Source organism: Diceros bicornis, chromosome 7 (genome assembly GCF_020826845.1).
Source record: "Diceros bicornis minor isolate mBicDic1 chromosome 7, mDicBic1.mat.cur, whole genome shotgun sequence".
NCBI classification, from domain to species: domain Eukaryota; kingdom Metazoa; phylum Chordata; class Mammalia; order Perissodactyla; family Rhinocerotidae; genus Diceros; species Diceros bicornis.
In genome coordinates, this window is record NC_080746.1 from 6,548,453 (window position 1) to 6,573,021 (window position 24,569).

At 43.1% G+C, this 24,569-nt stretch overlaps 1 protein-coding gene across 1 annotated transcript in view; it reads right to left on the reverse strand.

Annotated features, from left to right (window-relative positions):
- Window positions 1–2,268: 2,268 nt before the first annotated feature.
- The window catches only part of BARX2 (BARX homeobox 2), a 66,432-nt gene continuing 44,131 nt past the window's right edge, over window positions 2,269–24,569 (reverse strand). The window contains exons 2-4 of the mRNA XM_058544425.1: window positions 15,933–16,233; window positions 11,245–11,329; window positions 2,269–3,022 (exon numbers count right to left, since the gene is read on the reverse strand). Coding sequence (XP_058400408.1) covers window positions 2,756–3,022; window positions 11,245–11,329; window positions 15,933–16,233 — 653 coding nt within the window. The 3' untranslated portion in view covers window positions 2,269–2,755. The remainder of the gene's footprint in view (window positions 3,023–11,244; window positions 11,330–15,932; window positions 16,234–24,569) is intronic.

The following is a 24,569-nucleotide window of genomic DNA, read 5'->3' on the forward strand; positions in this document are numbered from 1 at the left end:
CATCCTGAATGCCAGAGAAGGGAGGGAATGCTTCTGTTCAGCAAGGCCCGCAAAGGCAGATGACTCCTGGGAGAAAGAAAGTCCGGAGGCCTCCAAGAAAGAAGCTAAGAAAGTGAGGAAATGGCACTCCACAGAGTGAAACCCTAGCTGTCAGGGTCACTGGGTAACAGAACGACCTCCTATTCACCATGATTCACAGAACACTTGTAGAGGTGGTTTCTGGATGCCCGTCCCAAGTCTCGGGAACTGGAGGGAAAAGGAAAAGATGGAGGTGCAGGGAGAGCAGGCCTTGGCTCTAATCATTGCCCACTTGCGTTTGCAAGACCCAGCTCTGACCTTTCTTTGAGTCTCAGGGAAAAGCTATCCAGAGCTGAGGCCGGAGGACAAGCCCAGGGCTTGTAAGTTGAGGTGACCTTGGGCTTAGGGCTTCTAAAACAGGAGGAAAGATTAGCCGAGGTCTAAAACCTTCCACTGAAATAACTTCAAGCCCTAGAAACAATACCAAAGATGACAGGCCAAAAACTCAGGGCTGCTCAGGGCTTGAAGTCAGAAACTGCCTGGAACCCAGGCTCAGGAAAACCGTGCGTGTGTGTGCGCGTGTGTGTGCACATATCTGTGAAACGACAGTCACCATCAGACACCTTAGAAACAGACAATATGAAAGCCCAGGGCAAGAGATGGGAAACCAGCATAGGAAAACAGTATCCGAATGAAAGGCTTTTCCGGGGCGGATGAACAGGGCAGAACGGTTCCTCAGGAGTGAGACTAAATTGGCACAGACCCACCTGCTTATTTTGGCCATTGTGTACACTCTTTGGCTCATTGCGACGCCACCTGGCAGGCAGGTCCTAAAACTGTACGTGGGGCGGGCTAGAGGTGAAGGAGACAGCTTTCTGCATGTACCATACAGGAAACCTCCACAGACAGCTGGGTGTGGTCTGCACAAACTGGTTCTCAGAGACCAAATCCTTGCCTCCTTTGTCTATTGACAAGGTTAAGGAAAAAACTGCTTTCTCTGTGCTGATCTCAAAACCAAAGGGAATGAAGGCACTGCCTTAGCAAAGTCAAAACTGCAGTTACTTTCTGATTGTGCGTGTTAACAAAGGGAAGCAGGCAGCCACATTATTAAAACCATGCAGGTCATTCCTGTTTAACTTTGAAAAGAATCGTATGATTTGTCTTACAGAACTATAACAGGTTTTACTTCCTCATTGAGGCCATTATAAGAGTCAGTTTACATTACCCGAGACCACAATTGGGCAGAGTTACTGTGCACTTAATAATTGACAGTCCACAAGATGGGCAGTCTGCCCTGTGGGACATCTCCAGTGAACATGCCAGGAAAACGATGATGAAGACAAGCCCTGTGGGACCAGGCCTCTGGGCCAGTCCGCACAACAATCAGACCAGACACAGAGTCCGAGTTCTCACTTTAGGAAATCTGCAGCCTACCTCTTTCCTGGTCTTATTACACGTGGGACATGATTTTAAATTTAAAATCACAGAGCACATCTAGCCAAGCAGTTCTCAAATTTTCTTTTGTTAAAAGTTACAGGGCCCATCATCCAAATGGCTAATAAAGAAGAACAAACAAGAAACCAATAAAAATGGTTACCTATAGGGGATGGGAGTTTGGAGGGGGTACTGGGTGGGGGGGGCCAAGACTTCTTTTTATATAGTTTGACTTTTGAAACATATAAATTCATTATCTCTTCAAAAAAGTGAGACAATTTCTAAAGTTGGAAGCCCACAGTGTAAAGCGGCTGACAGTGGGGCTGTTCTGGCAGAAGGTGGTGGGAGGGGTGGTGGGCAGAACCCAGCTACCCTGCTCCTTCCTCACCCCAAACCTTCTCGGTGCTGCTTCCATTTGCTCTCTGCATTTGAACACGGCCTAATCTTTTATTTTCTATCTAGGGAAATTAAAGCACCAGGAGTCGGGCTCTCTCTCCATAGGACATATTCAGGAAGAGCTAAATACACTCCCCAGAAGAATTAATACACCCAATACTTTTGAAAGACTTAGTTTTAATTAAAAAATAAAAGTTATCTTAACATATCTGCATTGCAGCTTCAGGGATGGCAACTTAATGAAGCAAGAAAAACAAGGCTTATGAGTTCTCGGGTCACCTGACCATCTTATAATGGGGACAAAGGCACACATCTTCAAACAAACCAACTTTATTCAGAAACAATTCTAATAACTCAGAATTCCCTTCCCCCAACTCTTTTGCCCACCCTCACCAACCACCCCCCCAAAAAAAAACAACAACCAAAAACATTAAATTTTCTTTTAGAACTATAGAAATAAGTGCTGAGTCAGCAAGGAACGTGGGCATGCTGCCCAGGCTCCTCCACATCTCTCTGCTTTGATGACTGGCGGCCCAGAGGCTGGCAGGGAGAGAGCCAGAGCCATCCTCCACTGAGCCAGGGTGGGGCCTGCGACACCGATGGGCTTCTTGCACGCAGCCCCACAGCCGTCACCCCAGCGGGGGCAGGCAATTCCAAGGCACCGTCTCCCTTCATCGAGGGCATCCTGTGGCTAAAGCAGCCTTTCAGGAAGAGAAAGGCCTAAGGCAGGCAAGTCTTCCTCAAGTGCTCCTGATGAAAACGCCAGTGAGACCTGTGGGAGGGAGGGAGACGGGTGGATCTCTTCTCTCCCAGTTTACCAGGCGTTGCGAAGTTTTCCTCTCCCTATTCTCCCTGCCTTCTCTCTTTCCCTTCTTCCCAGTCTCCCTCTTCCCCCAAAAAAGTGTATTTAGCTTGACGGTGGTGGTTCCATAGAGGCTACCGGCAACTCCTGGGGCTGGCCTGGGGGCTCTGCCGCCTCTAAGGGGATGTGGCATGCTTTTGGTTCCTGTATGTCACAGAGCTCCTCCTGTCCCTGGGAGGGCTCGAGGCACTCCTGCCTCTGGGCCTGGCTGTTCATCTTCTCTTCTGCTTCAATCTCTTCTGATGTCGGGATGGAGTTCTTCTTGGGACGACCTTTGGGTTTTGTGGGCGCTTCCTGTCCACCTTTAAGAACCTACATGGGAGAAAAAAGGTCATTAAATCTAAGACATAACTCCTTCCCGCCACGTCCCCACTCACACAGTGTCTAAGCCATTCCTTCCCAGCAGTGAAGTCACCGAGTTCGGCAAAAAGTATTCTTGACCCGTTACCTCCAGTCTACAGAGAGGTCATCATTCTTTAAAGGCTCAGTGCACTTTTAGCCAATACCACACATACTGTCATTAAATAAAATGATCATAAACATAAAAAAATCCAACTTCAACAATAAGGAAAGAAATGAAAATTAAAATATGAATGCGATATCAAGTTGACGAGTTAAAAGAAAAAGACAACGTTTGTAGCAAGCAGGAAAATAAGCACTCACACTCTAGTGAGAAAGTGTAATTGGCACAACTTTTTCAAAAGACAATCTGAGAATTCAGATCAAAAGTCTTAAAATGTGCATACTCTTTGACACAGAAATTCTACGTCTAATAATTTAGCCTAAGGAAGTCATCAAAGACTGAGACAATGATTGATCTGCAAATGTGTTCATCACAAAATTGGTTATAACAGCAAACACTGGGGAAAAAATACCCTGAAGTTTCTGCCATTGATTGGGTAGACAATTATAGTACATACCAAAGAGAGAATACTTGATAATCATTACAATTATTATAGAAGAGAATGTTTAATGACATGGGAAATTTTATTAATATAGTTTTGTAAAAAACAGGTTATAAACCAGCATAATTCAACCTGGAGGCTAGATGACGATACACCACCCTGTCTGTAGTGTCAGGAACATGGATGATTTTTATGTATTTTGCTTTTTTTTCCCCTGTATTTTCTCATTTTTCAATAATGATCATGAATAAGTATTTCGGTAATCAGAAAAAAGATGGTCTAAAACATACAGTCTTGTATTGTTCAAAGAAGTAGTACAGCAGAGGAGAAAGTGTTCCAGCTTTGAAACTAGAATAACCAGATGAAATTAGAGTCCTATAAAGACTCTGAGCCTCAGTTTCCTAATCTGTAAAATGGGGATAACAACAACTTAGCTCGCAGGGTGATGATGAGGGTGACCAATAGATAATGTATATGAAAGGGCCAGAACTGTTAGTGAATGGCAGATTTCCTCTGCCCAGAATATGTCTCCCACTCTCCTCACCTGGTTCACTCAGCTTAGACAGTGCTTCTCCTGGGAGCCTTCCCTGATCTCCTAAGTCTAAGTTAATTGCTCTCCGCACATGCCCTCTGAGCACTCTCTACTGTCTCCATCAGAGCACTTTTCATAAACCATTGTCACTGCATGTTTACTTGCTTGTCCCTCCCACTCATTCCCTGCACATAGCAGGCAATCAACAACCGTGATTGAATGAGGGTACCCTTTCTCAATACGCCTTTCCATAGAACTGAAGAAAGACATAAAGCAGGCAAAATAATAGTATCCCAAACGGCCTTTGCTGATTTCAAAGGCACTGCACATTTATTAGCCCAATTTGTGACTCACACAAGAATTCCATGAGGTAGGCAGAGATAATTTTAAAAATATCTATATGTTACTTTGGCATATAACAGACCTTCCTCCACTGGCTCTGAACCCTGGCTTGGTGTACTTTTGACTTTCTGAGCAGTAGTGAGAAGGGCTTCAGGAGGACCCGGAGGAGCACAGATAATTAGGAGTGGGATATATTTTTGCTACTTTTACATACTTAGCTTCATCTTATCTTCCTCATTTGAGCAGAAGCTCCTTGAAGGTAAATCCTGCATCTATCCCTTGCTTTGTGCTCCAAGCATCTAACTTCCAACTAACTTTGTATGCAGGAGCTAAATATTTTTTGACTCCATCTGTTTCCTTTAAGAGCAACCGAGAACCTCCAGGAGCTGAACTGTAATGAATGTAGTAACTCGATAAACCATAAGTTCTTTTTTAAAACAGCTTTATTGAGATATAATTCACATACCACATATTTCATCAATTTACAGTGCACAATTTAGTGAGTTTTAGTATAGTCACAGAAGTGTGTGACTATCACCAGAATCCAATCTTAGAATATTTTCATCATCCCAGAAAGAAACCCCATACCCGCTAGCAGCCACCCCCCATTTCTCCCATGCCCCTCAACCCTAGTCAACCACTAATCTGCTTTTTGTCTCTATAGATTTGCCTATTCTGGACGTTTCATATGAATGGAATTATACAATATGTTGTCCTGTGTGACTGGGTTTTTCACTTAGCGTTATGTTTTCACGATTCATCCATGTTGTAGCAGGTATTAGTACTTCATTCCTTTTTACCCCCAAATAATATCCATTGCAGGGATATACCACATTCTGTTTACCCATTCATCAGCTGATGGACAGTTGGGTTGCTTCTATTTTTTGGCTATTGTGAAAAATGCTGCTATGAACACAGGTGTACAAATATCTGTTCAAGTCCCTGCTTCACTTCTTTAGATAGATGCCCAGAAGCGGAATTGCTGCGTCATACGGTAACTCTATGTTTACCATTTTGAGGAACTGCCAGACTGTTTTCCAAAGCAGCTGCACCATGTTACATTCAATCAGGAGTATATGAGGGTTCCAGTTCTTCACATCCTCACCAACACTTGTCATTATGTCTTTTTGATTATAGCTATCCTAGTGGGTGTGAAATGGTATCTCGTGTTTTTGATTCGCACTTCCCTGATGACTAATGAAGTTGAACATCTTTTCCTGTGCTTAGGGACCAGTTGTATATCTTCTTTGGAGATAAGTCTATTCAAATCCTTTGCCCATTTTTAAATGCAGTTCTTTTTATTATTGAGTTGTAAGACTTCTTTATATATCCTGGATAAAAGTCCCTTATCAGATATAAGATTTGCAAATATGTTCTCCATTCTCTGTGTTGTCTTTTCACTTTCTTGATGATGTCCTTTACAACACAAAAGATTTTAATTTTGATGAAGTCCAATCTATTTTTTCTTTTGTTGCTTGTGCTTTTGGTGTCATATCTAAGGTTTTGCCTAATCCAAGGTTATGAATATTTACTCTTACATTTTCTTCTAAGAGTTTTATAGTTTTAGCTTTTACATTAAGGTCTCTGATTCATTTTGAGTTAATTTTTGTGTATGGTGTGAGGAAAACCATAAGTTCTCAATAAACACTTCCTTTTAGCTGGGAATCTGCTCAACCACTGTACTTTCAACCCAAACAGCTGACACACAGATAAGAAGGGGACCTCAAACAAGGTATGGATGCTGAGAGAATCCACCTCTGGGGAGAAGACGTCTCTATAATCCTTTTCACATAAGTCAGTATCTGATTTTGATTTAAGTCTGAGTGCAGGCTGTTGAAAGCACCAGGATGTGCCAAGATGGAATTTACATGTTGAAAGCAGCTCCATTCAGTATGAAAGAGGTTATACAAATTAAGTTGCCCCATGTGGTAATCAAGTTATAAAAGGGCAGGTAGGCAGAAGCCACCTAATTGGCAAAAGAAAGTCCAGCCCAGCAATTAGAGAACACCACCCACACAGCTTGGATGGACCCCACCTGGCTGGTTTTCTACAGCATGAAAAAAAATCAAAACAATCAGACCCTTTTCTAAATGGAATAAAACCTTCCAGCACAGGCAATAATTAGGAGATAACTACCCTCTTGGCTGCTTTCCACACTCGACCTCTGGCCCCCTGCCTTCCAGCACACCCGAGACATGCAATTATCTCTCAACCACCGCACACCAGGAGCTGCACATTCGCCTGCACCCTGTGGCCCTTCTCCCAGGACCCCTCCTCCTCAATTATTCCTAGAGCCAATTTAGTCCCCTTGGTCCAGGGAGGCCAGACCACTCATTGCATGCTAGGTCACATGCCTCTTGGAAAAACAGCTAGCACACCATCTACTTTTATTGGCCATGCCTGCTGACAGCCCTCGTCTGAACTCCAAATCTAGACACTGCAATGTTCTCCCGCTGAGGATGTCAGGACAAGGCCTCTGCTTCCTTCCCGAGGTCCTTAGGTGAAGGTCAGGCAGGTTGACTGGACAGCCCGGAACATCAGTGAAGAAGAAACTTCTACCTCTCCCATTTTTCAGAGAGGAAGCTGAGCAGGCAGAAGTGGTTTGTCCTGGTCAAAGAGCAAGCCAAGGCCAGAGCTGAGATTTGAACACAAAACCCCTGACCATTCAAATCTAACACTCTTCCCAGTATTCCATTGTGCATAATGTGCGAGGGATATGTAAAATGTGCCGCTTTATTTCTGATTCCAATATTTATCTGCAATTACTCAATCTCCCAGCAGACACTAGGCCATAGACTCATTAACTGAAGTGTTTTTTACTCCTTTTTTTCTATCTTTATCTGCAGCTCTGTGGAACAGTGAGAGCTATATAACTGATGACTGTTTCCACAAAGCTGAGAAGCAAGTCTGGATGCTCCAGCATGAATCTCTTCCCAGTATGCTGTTTAGCAGATGGTATGTTCTTCTATACCACAAGCCCAAATGCTAAGGCACTGACGAGGGAAGGCAAGCAAGTAGGGAACAAGGAAGGACAAACAGTCAGGACTGCTCTGAACCAGAGTCCCAGAAACCGGAAGACTTCATTTTCAGCTTCTCTCTCCTGGCCTCCAAAAGTTTGGATTCTCTCGAGACATGAATTTTGGGGATAGGTAAATAATTAAAATAAGAAGAAGAAGAAGAAGAATAGCAGCTAACATTTCTTGGCCCTACACTATGTGGCAGGCAATGTTCTAAGTTTTACAGGGGTTAGCTCAGTTAACACCACAACCCTATAAGGTATGTATTAGGCACGTACTGAGGTTAACTAAGCTGCCCAAGGCTACACAGACAGCAACTGGTAGCAATTTCGTGGAATTGTTGACTATCTGGAGACTTTCGGTGTGAAAGACAATGGCGCGTGGTGTGTGGCCCACCCAATTCTGTGACCGGGAGAGAAGGTGGTATCCATCTAGACCCTCTCACAGAACAGAACTGTCTTTAGAGCTGAAAAAGACCACGGAATAATAAGGCACTTTCGGCCTGCTGTAAAACACTGTGGGTCCTATTGGAACTAAAGCCAAACAGAAATGGAATGGAGAGTGAGTGCCGCCTCTAACATGCAAGATTAAATTTACCCAACCCGCTATAGGTTACAAATGCTGACGGGTAAAAACTAGTCAGAGATGCTATCTTGGTTTTGGCAGCACTATCCTTGGCAGCCGTGTGAATAACTCTGAGAATCAAGTGCTAATCTTTTTCCAGTTCCAATTAGGTTACTAGCCTTCAGACATCTTTATTACCCAATTATCTTTTTCTCTTTGTCCTCAGTACCTGAAGAGACAGCCTTGCAAGAGTTGTACCAGCAAAATATCGTGAAGCAATCAGGAGCCCAACAATGCCTTGCTGTGCTGGGGGAGTCAGAATTTAGATCCACAACTGAACAACATCCTCACAGTTTAGCTCCAGCCATTCCAAAGAACTTCAAGTGCCCCAGCACTTCTCCCCCTTCCTTCTACTTCCCACCTTCACTTGGCACATTTCTATTCATCCACTAAAACCAGTTTAGATGGCACCTCTTCTGTGAAGGCCTCCCTTCTCTATACTGATTCTGAGTCCTATTGTTGCCCTGATCACTCTGTATAATGACTAGTTTACAGGTCTGTCTCTCCCACTTGACGGAGTGCCTTTTTAAATTTTTATTTGTTAATGGATGGGTTCACGTCTTATCTTTGTATCTCCATTGCCTGGTGAAGATAAGTGCTCAATCGATGCTGGCTAACGTGAACTGCAAGCCTGGTGGCTCTTGTTTGCTGAAGGGACCTTAATTTGGTCGGCCTGTGGAATGCTCTCTGAGGTTAAATCTGCAACGTTACTTCCATTTTGTTTTATACAATATTGACAACCACCAGTAACCAGCCCACAATTGTGCCAGCAGCACAGTGGCTGGTGAAAAACAAGTGACGTCAGAGGCAAAGGCACACGCGTTGTCCCACAGGCACTGGGCGGTGCCGGCAGAGATGGCAGGCTGTCAACTCCTTAATCATCTGACTCACGAAAAGATTGCTGATAACCAATTTAAACAATGCCTCTGCCACTCAGGAGACATTGACTTCGATGACGATGATTGACAAGGAAGGAGGTGGGTGGTGGAACTTGCACAGAAAGCAATCAAGGGACCTGCCCAAAATCAGCCAGGGAGGGGCAAGCATGGCAACACGGCCCAGTGTTTCTAACACCCAAATCTGGTTCTTTTAGAGATCAATCCCCCAAAAGATCTCCACCGTAAGTTTCATGTGTGTCTTAGCATTCTAGAGGTTTTGGAGTGACTATATATTTAATTGAATCTCATTTATCCTTCAATTTCAACTTCTCCCTGCAACCTTCTCCAACACCTCTCCTCTGAACTCTTATGAGGTTCTAAATCTATAAACAAACGACTAGCACTTAGTTATAATGTGCTCCCTATCTGCTTCCTGGACCTTGATTCTCCAATTAGATCATAAATTCCATGAAGGCAGGGTTACATTTTATTTCATTACTTCCTATAGTGCCTAGGACAAGGCATGGCTCACAAGAGACACTAAATACATATCGGCTAATTCACGCAATGTATGTGTGTTTGTACATGCAACTGGCATCTCTGCCTCACCTGGAGAGCCCTTCATAAGCCAAGCCACCCCCATGTGAAAATCCTTCCATCTCAGGATCAGGTTGCCCCAGAGGAAATTTTGAGATTTGCCCAGGAATTCCTTTCTGGGAATATAATAAGTGCTGACTTCTTGGCTCTTTAAAAAATTTTCCCATTAACATTCACTTGAAATTCATTCATTTATTTTTCTCATTGTTAGCAGGCAATAACAAGAACTAAAGTTTTAAGAAAAAAATTATCGGACAAAAATACAAAATTGAGAAAATGTCTCAATATCTATTAAAAAATATCTATCAACTTTTTTTCCTGAAAACTTATTTGGTAGTTATGAAAAACTTAATATTCCAGCCTTTGAAACACCAGCAAACACGGCTTGTGACCAGATTGGTTAGCAAATTAAAATGTCATCCAGGCAGGCCTGGACCATCTGGTCCATACGAGAGGAGAAAGCGTCACTAAGATTCAGCGAGGATGTGAGACAGGCCCAGGTCAGAGGCCATGGTGTAGCTGGCCTCTAAAGAATACAGCAGAGCTTCTTCCCACCCTCATCCCACCCCTGCTCTTTCTCTTTCGTGTCCCTTGTGGTTTGCAAAACTGGAAATGAAATGCTCAACTACTTTGGAAAACTTAGATTTAACAGTACTTTTTATAAAAGAGAGGGGTAAACTATTATGAAATTAAGTTCCTCAAAATGTAGAGATGTTTATTCTGTTTTTTTTTTTTCCAGAGATGTTTATTCTAACAAGTTCCTTTAAAAACCAAGGAGGGGATGATTCATTAGCCAGGCACTACAGCAGTATGAGGGAGACCGCAGTCATTAGACTATGTGCATCAGAGGGACCTGGGTGATTGCTGACACACACATTCCCAGCCCTACCCTGTGACAGAGAATCAGAATCCTGAGAGGGGCCTAGAGTTCTGCATCTTACCTGCTACCCAGGTTACTCTGATACCCACGACAGTTTGAGAATCACTGCATTAGAGGACACATAGCTACAAGAACAGATACGCTCTACATGCCATTGTAAACAAAGAGGACTGACTTCTATTATTAGCTGTTGGTGGGAGGGGGAAGGAAGTTCTTTGAAAAGGCTAGCAGGTGGGATTAAGGCTAGCAACTGAGAAACTTGTGGGCTTTCTTTTTCTTCTATTTCTAAGGAAACTGTGAAAAGCAATATTCTTCTGGTCAAGAGGAATGGCTTATCCTTCTGCTCAAACAGCCTCCTTCCCAGCCAGCATCTTAAAAGGCCTTCCAGTCTCTGGAGCCCAAACCACCAAATGGTCCTTCCTGCCTTCTTACCAGCCCTATAGTAAGAATTTTTTTTTTTTTTGGTGTGAGGAAGATTAGCCCTGAGCTAACATCCGTTGCCAATCTTCATCTTTCTGCTGAGGAAGATTGGCCCTGGGCTAACATCCATGCCCATCTTCCTCTACTTTATATGGGACACTCCCAAAGCATGGCTTGACAAGCGGTGCATTGGTCTGTGCCCGGGATCCGAACGCGCAAACTCCGGGCCGCAGAAGCGGAGCGCGAACTTAACTGCTATGCCACTGGGCCAGGCCCCCATAGTAAGAATTTTTGCCGTCACGAGGAGCACGTGGATAGACTCACTCTCTTCTTTCTTACCATTTTCTTCCATTTCATCCTGCGGTTCTGATACCAAGTCTTCACTTGTAGTTGAGTGAGTCCCAGAGACTGGGCCAAGTCCAACCTAGAAGGCATGAGATACAAAGGAAGGATGAGGAGGAAGGAAAAGGGCAGCAGAGATGGGGTCCTGTTGACTAGCTTCAGGCACTGCTACTAAACCTTGGACCTCCCCCGTTAAACCAATTCTTCCCCAAAAAGCTTTACTTTCCTTCCAAGAATCCTATGGATGAAACTCTGAGAAGCTAAGAAACAGATGAGCATGCCCAAGGACTATCTACATTAGACCTGAAATGGATTTCTGAGCCTTCACTGCAAAATCCTCTTCCTGACCTGACAGAATCTTTACTCTGATCCTTACAAAATGAAGACTCTGACCCCAAATCCAAGCTGGGAAGGACAGGTAAAGCCATACATTCCTTACTGGACTCCCACTCATCACTCCAGATCCAACTCAAGTCCCACTTCCTGTGGGTGAGCCTCCTGGGCTCCCCCAGCTCACGCAAGTTGTCTCCTTACACCCTCCTATGGGGCAGCCATCACCCAGGTGGCTCTAAGTTCTCAACTGGTCTCTAATTGCTTCACATGAGTTCTTTCTGCCTCCCTAACTCCACTGCAAGAGCAAAGTATATCTTCTGCCTCTTTTATAACCATGAAAGCGGCTACCACGTTCTAAATCCAGAACGAGGGGTCAAAAATACTTTTTGATGGATTGACTCATTCATTGTAGCTGCCCTAAATTGTTATAATGATAGATTCCAAAAGAAACATTAAATCCCTGGCCCCTCCCGCTTCCCATTCTACTGCTAACCATAGTTCTGCATTTCCCTGTAGCCTTCTGAAAAGTCCTGAAGGTCAAAGCCATTCCTGGGAAGTGCGCAGTTGGAACTAATTCCAGCAACACAGCAACCATTTCCTGAGTACCACAGCATCCCAGGCTATGTGCTAAGTCCATGACAGGTGCTATCTTACTTATGCCTTCCACAACACTGTGAAGTAGGTATAATTATTCCCATTTTACAGAGGAGAGATCTGAGGCTCAAAGAGATTAGAATCTCTCAATAACCAAGGCGAAATCCTGTCCACTACCTGTTTTTGTAAATAAAGTTTTATCGGAAGACAGACATGTTCATTTGTTTACATATTGTCTATGGTTGCTTTCATGCTACACCCTCAGAGTTGCGTAATTGTGACAGAGACCATATGGCCCACAAAACCTAAAAGATTTACTCTCTGGCCCGGTATAGAAAAACTCTGCTGACCCCTGGTAGATGATCCTAGAGTAAGAGGTAGCGCCAGGATTCAAATCTACTTACATCTGACTTGTACGCCTCCTCCTATATAGAGGCTCACATCCCCCTACCACATTTTTGTACAAGTTAGATCTGTCAAAGGGAAGCTCTTCCTCAGGCTTTCGTGGAGAAAATGTAGGGATGCTACATCACAAGGAGTAGCCAACAACCTGAGTGGAGCATATGAAATGAGAAAGGGAACAAGGCTTCCAACCTCAGTCTTCAAGACTACAAGTGTTAACCTATGTTGATAAGAACCTCAGGTCTACCTGAATACTAACTGGAAGGACCACCTCCTTGAGCCAACATTAGCTGCGTGGCTGTGGTTCCAACCCTGGTCACTGAAGCAGTGTGGACTTCTAAAGCAGCAACTTGGGACAAGCACCCTGGATATAGCTTGAGCAGTGACCACCACTTTTGAAGGTCCCCAGGATACTGAGGATTGCAATTTGTGGATCTAAGGTCCATTATCTTGCACAAGCCTGCACAGCCACAAGCCTGGGCCGTGGGGATTCTCAGGTGCGAGTTCTCAGCTGCAACTTTCTCTACCTGAGGAGAAACGAGCAACATCTCCCCATCAGGAAGACCGATGGGTATAGGCAATGAAGGTTCAGGTGCAGCTGCCTGAACCAGAGTGAACCATTTAAATCTCCAATAATAAAAACAGTCTTCCTTCAAGGGACTTCAGAACCTGTCTTGAATCTGCATTCACATATATCTGGTTGTCCAGTAAAAGGGCTACAAGGAGCTGACAGTTTTATTGACAGTGGTTAACAGACTGAAGCTAATAAATTGCCAGTGCCAACAGCACTTAGCTTTCCCCACTAACGAAGCACTGCTTCCAAGCGCCACTCATTAAGAACCAAGAATGCACGGGACCATCCCACAGACTTCTGGTCTCCCAGGCCTCCCTGCAGACAGGTCCTCCTCGGGCTCGCACTGTGCCTTCCAAGCCAGGTTCACCTGAGGCCATCAGGTGCATTAGTCAATGGAAGGTTCAGTTCACAGCTCTGCCACTATGTTAGCAAACGGTGTTAGCTCACTTGGGAAAAATGCACCCTTGACTCACTCTGGCTACAAAAACATGCTTCACTGTCATCAGCTTTCTCTCATTACCTGCCACCGTTACAAATTCTCACTTCCCTGCATATTCACTTAAATGGGGTCACCTAGGAAACTGGAGAAACAAACAAAGAGGAGGAGGGAGAAAGCTGTGGGAGGAGGGAGTGCTCATGGCCCTGGTCACGTAGAGAGGTGAGGAACATCTGAGAGGGCAGGTTAAGGCGGCAGCTTCATGCCAGCCAGGTGGTGTCCTCCTCCCCAGGCAAGTGAATCAATCCTGTGTAGGTCACCTGAGAGGTGCCTGGGCAGGGATCAGGAAGCACCAGGAGGTTTATTAGGAACCAACATTTCTGTTAAAAAGTTCTCTGACTTCTAGAAAATAAGCCTAAAATTTTGCCAATGCATGTTGAAGCTTTTTCGACATACCACTACACAATTCATAAATAATGATGCCCACGCCACCTGGTTGCCCAAGTACATGAGGCTCTCCAACACATGCTGGGGGCATCAAAATAGCCATTTAATACCTAGAGATCCCATCTATTAATCCCCAATTCACAGACCTGTCTCCATTGTCCACGCAAAGGCACCCCAAATGCTCATGTCCAAAACAGAACTCACTCTTTCCTCTCCAAACCCACCGTGTCCTCAGCCTTCCAACTTCAGTTAATGGTATTCCTATTCACCTGGTGGCCCAATCCAGAACCACAGAATTCTCAACTCTCTTCCTCATGCCAATGTCAATTCTGTCCATTCCATCTTCAAAATTGTTCTCCCATCTATTCTCTCCTCTCTATTCCCACTGTCACCACCTTAATTCAGTCTTTAGTGACTCCCCCTGGACTCCCTCCTAACTAGCTTCCCTGCTGCACTTCTTCCTCTTTGATCAATCTTCTATGGTACTACCCACGTGAAGAATCTAAAATGTAAATCTGGTCACATTGTGTCCAGCTCTTGAGGGCTGCTGATGGGTGGCCTAACCAACAAAGTCCACAATCTTCGGCCAAGCATGTGAGGTCCTTCCCACCTCTGCAGCCTCATCTCTCACCACACCACCATTCACACCTTAAGCTGGAGGTGCCCCGAACACTAGTGGTAGTTCCCTCAACATGCCCAGCAAGTGTGCTTCTGTGCCTTTTGTATTCTAGCCCCTCTGCCTCCTGGAATCAAAGCTCTTCTTAAACACTGCCTCCTTTGAGAAGACTTCCCTAATCCCATCTCAGACACTCAGCAATATCTTGGTGCTCCTACAGCCCTCGGTAACATGCGGTGCCAGTGCCAGCTGCCTGTGCTGTCACCATCGCAGTCATTGCCTTCCCCATGATCTCTTCCAGAGCAGGATTCTTGTCTGCTACTTTCTAGACCCATAACCCCTGCCACAGTGCCCGGCACAGAGAGACCCTCGGCAAACAGCTGACGGGTGTTCAATTAACTGAATCAGTAAACAAATTCCCTTTTAGTCAGTGATTTGCAGGCTCCTCTCTCACTTAAATTTTTATCAAACAGCTAATAAACAGCTTAAGAGATGCATGTGAATTTCCTTCCCTTTCTCTTTAATAGGACAGAGGTCAAACCTGATATAGACAAGGCAGTGAGCAAAGGAAGAGAAAAAGTACCAGGAAAACCCTCCCAATAAATAGATTACACATTACTCAGCCATCTCCAGAGTGAGTCTGAAGGAACAACGTAAAACACAGGCTCTTGCATATTTTGCAGTTAAGACACTAAATTAAAGAAAGGGGGTGACGAATTGAAGCCTCTGAGTAAAGCAGGGGTCACAGCTGCCCTCATCTGGATCTCAAAAGGGTTTAAAGAAGAGACTCTCATCCAGGTCCTCCTCGGTCTCAACCAAACGGTTCTGACTTGATACCCATCAAATTCACAGGACATCTGACAGCTCCTCAACCTGATCAACCCAGCCCTTCCGTGCAGGAGCCAGGCCAGCAGGCTGAGCCAGCTGGGAACTGGCGGAGCGGGGAGAAGACTGCGAAGATCACGGGTCTCAATTCCAGGTCTAGTCCCACTGCATCTGATCCTGAGTGTAAGTGGCTTTAAAAACGAAACGTCTTTCCCAGCTGGGAAGTATAAGTTCTGAGGAGTATAAATTCAGCCACAGGCAGGCTCCTGGAAGCTCCGTGTGATGAATTCATGTGGGCTGGGTTCTGTTCAACCAAGGCTGAGATGACGTGAGCCAAGGGATAGATTTCGGCCCTAGTGTTGTGCGTCTCTACAACAGTCCTGGTAGCTATACATCCCACAACCGAGAGCCAAAGGAGTCTCCTCTTCTCAAAAGCCTTAGCCTCCCTGTGTCCTCACCTGTCTGGGGTGGACAAGTACTTCTGCTTCTGGAATTTCTTCTCCAGGCCCATGAGCTGCAGCTCGGTGAAGATGGTGCGACTCCGGCGGGGCTTCTTCTGCCGGGGCGTGGGCTGCTCCGTCTCTGACTCGCTGCTGCCTAGAGCCTCGCCGCCCGGGGCCTCAGCATAGGCAGCCTCGGCGGCCGGGTGGAGGGACAATGCCTGTGCGACTCCCGGGGTGGCAGGGACCAGGTGGGAGATGACCGTGGGCTGTCGGGTGATCACCGAGAGGAGAGGATATGCCCGAAGGGAAGCGGGGCCTGAAAGACAAACAGGGAGGCAGGTCACACGGGGAGCCAGGGTGGAAGAGGGCCGCGGCCCTCAGAGGACCACTTGCTGAGACCTGTCTGACTGGCAGGGCCTCCTAATCACAGGAAGTATAAACGGAGGAAAGGGAAGAAGAGACAACTCAAGACCTGTAACGGCTGGGTGGGCAAGAAACAGGCAGATTTGCTCAGCCTGGCGTGTGAGAACCTTCAAGTCCCCCATGGTCAAAGAGAGGTTCCTGCAATTCCTCTGGTATTAAGTGAATCTTTCCCCTCTCTCTCCCTTTTGAGCCCCTAAATTCTGGTTTCAGAGATATGGGTCAATGGGACTGAGCAGATGAAAAGAAGTAGTCAAAGCTAGAAACACATTCTTAAGAAATCTAAAATAGATTTGTAATATACAAAGTGCCTGAGAACCACCTATGGTCTTTATAAAAATGCACGGTTGTAACTATAAATTCCCCCTGAGAAGTCTATATACCTTGAATCATAAGATTTTTCAGAACTGGAAGGATGCTTAAAGATTATTTAATTCAACTCCCTCATTTCAGAGACAGGGAAACAGTCCCAGAAAGGCTAAGGGACTTGCCTGAGATCACAGACTAGGAACAAGCAGATTGAAGAGTCCAACCAAGTTCTGGCTTGAAGTCCAGGGCTCTTATCACATCATAAGTTACATGAATACGTCATGTAGAAGAGGGGGCAAAAAGATTTTAATTCACATGAAAACTCAGATCCATTATGACTAGCTGCCTCCAGCACTGTGTTAAGGAGGATGCTCAGGCTGGGTCAGAGCTTGGCTGAGGAAAGAGAGCTGAGGTTGATTAATGATGTCTGCCATGGGCATGAATAGGGGAATGGGGTATGGTGGCATACACACTAGTTATGTGCCATTCATGCTTGAAGAATTTCAAGGCAACAGTACTTTTCTGTCCAAGGATCTGTTATGTCTTTAAACTTCAAGTAAAAGAGCTCTTCCCTTTCATTATTCAATAGTATCGGGTTTAAAATGTCATGATCATTATCTCTGAAATCATTTTATCTCTCTGGGTCTCAGTTTTGTCATTCATACAGTGAGTAAAAGTAGGTAATTTTGAAGAATCCTTCAAACTCTAATATACTGACTCCACAAAAGTACCTCTCATCCCAAGCCCATCTTGATATCGGATGAAAACAGAGAAGACTCAGGGGCTGCCCTCTGGGGCTCAGCCGAACCCTGACAACTCACTACAAGGGCAGGGTGGGCATCTGAGCAAAATAACACTCACAGTGGTTCTGGGTTAGAACCAGCCAACATCAGAGAAGCCCCAGGTGCTATTTGTGTTCTAGCTCTCTCCTCTGGGTCGGTGTTTCTCCTCTTATTCAGTCCCATGCTTCTGTTTTCGACCCCAGTCATAGCTATTAATTAAAACAGGTAACTTCTCTTGTTCTTTGACTATACGTCTGGAAAGGCCTAGTAGAAACCACAAAGTTGTTAAGTAATAAATCTTAGGTCTATGACTTCTATGAACTCTCCAGCCAACACTAACACTTGACGTTTTGTGTTGTGGATTCTTTTTACAAAAAAAAAAAAAAGGATCTGGGAATGATAGTTTATAGCAAGAAAGTTAGGATACCTGGGTCAGTGGTTTGGGCTCTCCCAGCAGACACTATGAAATGCTACTTCTTGAACAAAGTAACTGAAAGCTTCTTATACAGGCAGAAGATGTTTCTCATCTCAAATCACTTTACTCCTTTAATTCTGCCATTTCTTTCAAAAGGAAATCTCTTTCTTTGTTAGGCAGGCTAATTTATAATCTAGAAACCAAGGAGCTTATCAACATAGGAAGTGGCTAGTTACCTGCCTGTAAGTATGGCTTTTAATCACCAGAGTTCAAGCTTTCTCTTTTGTAAAAGAGTTAAATATTTTTTTGCCTAACAATGAAAAATATTTTAGAAGTGTGGTAATATCTAGTGTTGGCAAGGACATGAGGAAACGGACACTCACATATTATTGGTGAGAGTGTAAAACAGTATAATCTTTTAGGACAAACTAAACTATCAAATTATTGACCAGGCAATTCACAATTTGAGACCTATTTGCCTATGTGCAAAGATTTATGTACAAGCATATTCACTGCAGCCTTGTTTATAACAGTAAAAGAGGGGAAATAACCCATATATCTATCAACAGGAAAATGGTTAAATACATTGTGGTTCAACTATGGACTACAACTTAACTGTGAGAAAGAACTCACTACATAAACTGATAGATAGATAACCTACATATAAATTAACATGAGAAAATATCTAAAATACATTATTGAGAGAAAATTACGGTATAGAACAATTTGCATTATCATTATCAAAAAAAATCTGTATGTGTGTCTGCATTTATAAATGCATTTTTAAAAGAAGTCCAGAAAGTTAGTCACCAAGCTGTTAACAGTGATTCTCTCTGGAAGAGTGGGAGTGAAATAGGGTGAAAAAGAATCTCCTTGTATTAATCTAATCTTGTATTCAATCCCGCCATAAATGTTTATTGAGCATCTACTATGGGCTGTGCTTTCTTCTAGAAGCTGGAATATAGGAGTGAATGATATAAAGTTCCACCTTCATGGAGCTTACATTTCAGTCGGGGAGGTAGACTGCAAACAAGAAACAAATAAATACATAATGCCAGGTAGTGATAAATTCTATGAAGAAAAATTCAGCAGATTGTGAAGATGGGGCAGGTAAGGAGGAGGGCTGGTAGTTGAGACAGGGGAGTTAAGGGAAGGCCTCCATGGAAAAGGTGACATTTCAGCAGGGAAGTGACTCAATGGACAAGAGAGCCTTGAGAGGATACAGGGGAGAGCACCCCAGGCAGAGAACCAGCTCATGCAAAGCCCTAAAGTGGGAATGAGCTTGTGTTCAAAGAATTGCAAAAAAGCAGGGTGAGCAAGAGGGGCAGAAATCTGCTGCAGTCAGATCATATAGGGTCTTATAAGCCTGAGCAAATAATTTTGATTTTATTCAGAATGTGATAAAACCATCGACGAGATGTGAGCTGGGGAAGGACAGGATCTGATTTATGTCTTTAAGATCCCTATGGTTACCATGTGGAGGACGGACTGTAGGGGTACGTGTGGAAGCAGAGAAATAAGTTAGGTGGCAAGGCAATATTCTAGACCAGAGGCGACCACAGCATGGGGCGGAGACGCAGCAGCTGCCGTAGTGAGAGGTGGTCAGGTTCAGGGTGGACTTTACACTTAGGGTTCAAAGAATTTGTCGAAGGACTGAATGTTGGGTCTGAGAGAAACAGAGTTGCCATGTGATGTCTGGGTTTTGGGTCTCAGCAATTAGAGGAAGGACAGTGTCATTTACTAAGATGGGAAAGACTGGGCAAAGAGCAAGATTAGGTGGGAAAACCAAGATTTCTGTTCTAGACAAGTTGCTATTAGACATGGTGGATGTGTTGAGGAGGCATTGGATACACCAGTCTGGAGTTCAGAGAGGAGGCTAGATTGGAGACACAAGCTTGACTCACAGAAGTACACGTGGCATTTAGAGCCATAGGATTGCATGAGGTCACCCAGAGAGTGAGTAGAATAAGGGAATAAAAAGATCCAAGGACTGAGCCCTGGGGCATGCCAACACCTATGGTCATAAAGAGGAGCAGAAGCCAAAGGGGCCGAGAAGAGGGGACTGGGAAGTGGAGGAAACCGCTATCCCACGGTAGCCCAACACCTAGACGAAACTTCCATGCTATTTACATTTTACTACAAGGATGTATCATTTTTGTAATTTAAAAAAGTAAGAGTGGGACTAAATAAGCTTTAAGGTTTTGTTCTCATTCTAAACTTTTAATATATGTTCAATTTTTTAAAAAAGAATTATGATTTATTGACGCTCAAACCCAGGAATAGTTAAAACTTCTTCTTCTAAAAAAACTAGGCAAAGAAAACCAACCTAGAAATCCCAGCAATGCAGTATAAAAAATGTTTGGTTTTATGACGCTGCTAGTAAAGCAAACATTGTGGGTGTTCTCCTGAGCAGAGGGAACTCTCTCTCTTTCTCAGTCACCTCTGAACCAAAGGGTCTAAGGAATTTTCTCCCTTTATGATAGAAAATGTTTGAGTTCTTGTGCTAGATAGAATCATATTCTTTCTTTTAAAATAAAAACTGTTTAATATAGAGAAATGGTAGTCTTTTTAATGAGTGGTGCTTGAACAACTAGATATCCATATGCCAAAAAAAAAAAAAAGAACTTGACCTATGCCTCATAAATTTATTCAAAAAAATCAACTGAAAATGGATCATATATCCAAATGTAAACACAACCTACGAATTTTTAGAAGAAAACATAGGAGAAAATCTTTGTGACATTGGGTTAGGCAGAGAATTCTTAGCTATGACACCAAAAGCATGATGCATAAAAGGAAAAGGTGAAAAACTGGTCTTCATCAAAATTAACAACTTTTGCTCTGCAAAAGATACTACTAAGAAAATGAAAAGATAAGCTAAAGTCTGGAAGAAAATATTTGCAAATCACACACCTGACAAATGATTTGTATCCAGAATATATAAAGAACTCGCAACATTCAACAATTAAAAAATAACTCAATAAAAAAATGAGTAAAAGTTCTGAACAGACACTTCACCAAAAAAGATATCATATGAAAAGATGCTTAACATGATTAGTCATTAGAGAAATGCAAATTAAAACTACAATGAGATACACCACTACCCATCTGTTAGAATGGTCTAAAATTTTTTATAAGCTGACAATACTGAGTGTTGACAAGGATGCAGAGCAACTGGAACTCTCATACATTTCTGGTGGGAATGCAAAAGGGTATAGCCTCTTTGGAAAACAGTTTGGCAGTTTCTTATAAAGTTAAATATACAGTTACCATATAATCCAGCAATCCCCCTCCTAGGTATTAATCCAAGTGAAAAGAAAACACAAAAACCTATATGCAAATGTTTATAGTGGTCTTATTAGTAATTATCAAAAACTGGAAACAATCCAAATATCCCTCAACTGGGGATGAATAAACTGTGGTACATACATACAATGGAATACTATTCAGGAATAAAAAGGGAACAAACTATTGCTACACGCTACATCATGGATGAGTCTCAAATGCATTATGCTAACTGAAAGAAGCAAGACTCAAAAGGCTGTATAATTCCATGTATATGACATTCTGGAAAAGGCAAAACTAGGGATGGAGAACAGATCAGTAGGTAGGATACTAAGGGTAGGGGAAGAATTTGACTACAATGGGGTAACACAAGGAAACTGGGGGCAGTGATGACAGGACTGTTTTTATCTTGATTGTGGTAGCGGTTTTACAACTTTATGCATTTGTCAAAACTATTCATAACCATACACTAAAATAATGAATTTTTACTAAATATAAATTAAAAATAAATTTAAGTTAACAAATATTTTAACTGCTATTTTGTTTTTATTACCAAAGTAGCACAATTTGTTATAAAATAAATTTAAAATAATTCAGAAATATATAAAGTAGAAGTCTCCTCTCATGGCTTTCAACTCCAAATCTTAGAGATAAACTTCCATAATTGTTCCTATGAATATACAAACATACATATGTTCCAAATTTAGTAATATGTATGCTAATCTATTGAAACATATAGTTACAAAATGTTTATTTTGTAAAATATAAATATGTCACTTTATTTTTTCTAAATGGATAGCCAACAATCCCCAAACCATATATTGACCAGCCCAGGGACTTAAAATGCCAGCTTTAAGATACTTTAAATTTCCAAAGAAATGAAGTTGGGAATTTTTGTTCATCAGAATTCTGGGAGTTGGTTGGGGAATTTTGGCCACCAGAGAATCTCCTGCTCTGTAGAAAAGCAGCCAAGCTGGGAAAAGAACTACCTTTCCCAAGGGCTGCCCTCTGTGGAGGTGGTCCACAAATAGGGAAGACAACTGTGCTGCTGCATGAAGGTGGTGGGTATTAGGGGGACTGGGGGGCGAGAGTTAGGAAACCATGTGGATCAGAGAGAGGGGCAGATTTTTAGAGGCTTCCATGAGTCTGCAACAACAGAGAGAGTGAAGGCTATTTAGAGAGGATTTCTGAAAAAAGTTTTAGGGGGTATACTGTGTAAAATCCATGAATATACTTCTTTAAGAAAAACTAAAGATCTTTATGTTCAAGGTTTCTGTAGTCAGATTTTCTTTGTTGCCTGTGAGTATAATTCTATACATACACTGAGCCACATGGGGCCCTAGAAACAGTTGGGGTATATTATGTATACATGTGTCTGTTTTTGGACTCTGTTCCATTCTACTGAACTAATATATGATCCTATTACAGGACGATTCCACTGTAATTATTGTGTTTTTTTAGAGAGTTTTATTATATAGTAGAACAAATCACCCTCCTTTATTCTTTTACAAAATTTTCTTGGCTATTATCATTATTTTTCCAGTTGAATTTTAGAATCAACTTGTTAGTCTCTAAGAAAAACAAATTCCACTAAAAATTTATTAGAATTATACTAACCTTATAGATTAATTTAGGGAAAGCATTAATTTGATGATCCTGTCCTCTGGTAGGATGAAAGCAATTGCTGTTATTTAAAAATGGCTTTTGGGGGCCAGGCCCAGGGCATAGCGGTTAAGTGCATGCACTCTGCTGCTGGCGACCAGGGTTCGGATCCCGGGCGCGCACCGGCGCACCTCTTGTCAGGCCATGCTGTGGCGGCATCATATATAAAGGGGAGGAAGATGGGCGCGGATGTTAGCCCAGGGCCGCTCTTCCTCGGCAAAATGAGGAGGATTGGCATGGATGTTAGCTTAGGGCTGATCTTCCTCTCTCACACACACACACACACACACACACACACACACACACACACATTAAATAAATAAATAAATAAATATTTAAAAATAAAAATAAATAAAAATGGCTTTTGGAGATTTATGCAACTTGGTTCCATAAAGCTTAAACCTAATGAAAACTTGCATTTAAAAACAAAACAAAACAAAAAACTTCTGAAGAATGACAGTGATTTAAGGCAACATCCTAATCACCGAAGTCTACAGTTTCAGGAATCCTGACCCAATGTTACGATGCAAATTCAGTGACAAAACTGCACTCTCCCCCACTGGCTGAGAGCACTTCTGATGTTGCAAGTGCACACACAAGGCCACTGTGATGTTGACAAATGTTTGCAGGTTTCAGGGGGACCGCCATGATAAATAAATATAATTGCAGCAAAGCGCTGTGTTGAGTTTTTGGTACTTGATATGTGTCTCTATGGCTGGGAAGGAACAAGCTGGCTGGAATAGGAGTCAGGGTGGGTAATGTGTGTGCTGCAAAGCACTGAGTGTCCTGAGAGGCAACCCAGTGGGGAGCAGAAAAGTGAGACAAAATATACTTGAGCCAGCTGCTTGCTGTCTCTTCTTGTTTTAATATATGACCTGATTTCCAACAAAATAACATTGGCCCAGAGCTTTAATTTCACAAAGCACTTGCACACCCCATTTCATATTCTCACAAAAGTACTGTGAGATAGTGTAGCCATATATTTATATTTTGGCTAAAAATAAAATTAAGGTTTTAAAAATAGGGGAAAACATAAATTAGCTCATACATTAGGGAGCACTTTGGTTATTGAGAAGGCAGATAACGTATAACACTATGTATTAAGTGTGTCTTTCTCTTTTCCTGAGAATTATCACTATGTGAAAACGTTGACTGGAGACAGCTGCCCTATACCTGGATCATTTACAGACACTTGTGAAACTCAAGCACAGGATCTGCTACCGAGAGGGAGTAATCAGTGGAATAAGCCAAAGACATTGTTTAAACAAACACACTTTAGTTGACAAAAGCAGTGTAAACATGACTGCAGTGAATGCATTTTCTAAAAGTTGTTTTTCTTCAGCCAATCCCCTGAACCAATGTTTTGCTGTAGGATGGATATCACGTAACTGTGTGTATTGTATACCTAGAAATAGTTCCCTGCCAAACGTTTGGCCACTTTGAGACTCTGTTTTTGGATTAGAAAACCTGAGTACATTAGGGGTAGGCTGACGCCAAGGGACATCCCAGGGAGCTTGGGGAGATATGGAACATTTCTGGCTAAACAGAGTACTTTCCATCACGCTGATTCTGAAAACTGTCTACAAGCTCATGCATGTGAATGTGCTTGGGCCAAGCACAGGCATGGTCCAGGGTCGCCGATTCCAGGCACATCTCCTCTTCACGGCAAAAGGCAGTCCCCTCCAGCTACAGCTGTACTTGAACTTCAGAGCAGAATCCCTGAAGAACGGTTTCTGCTCCCACACAACTCCTGTGGGCTTCTCTTCCATTCCTCCAACA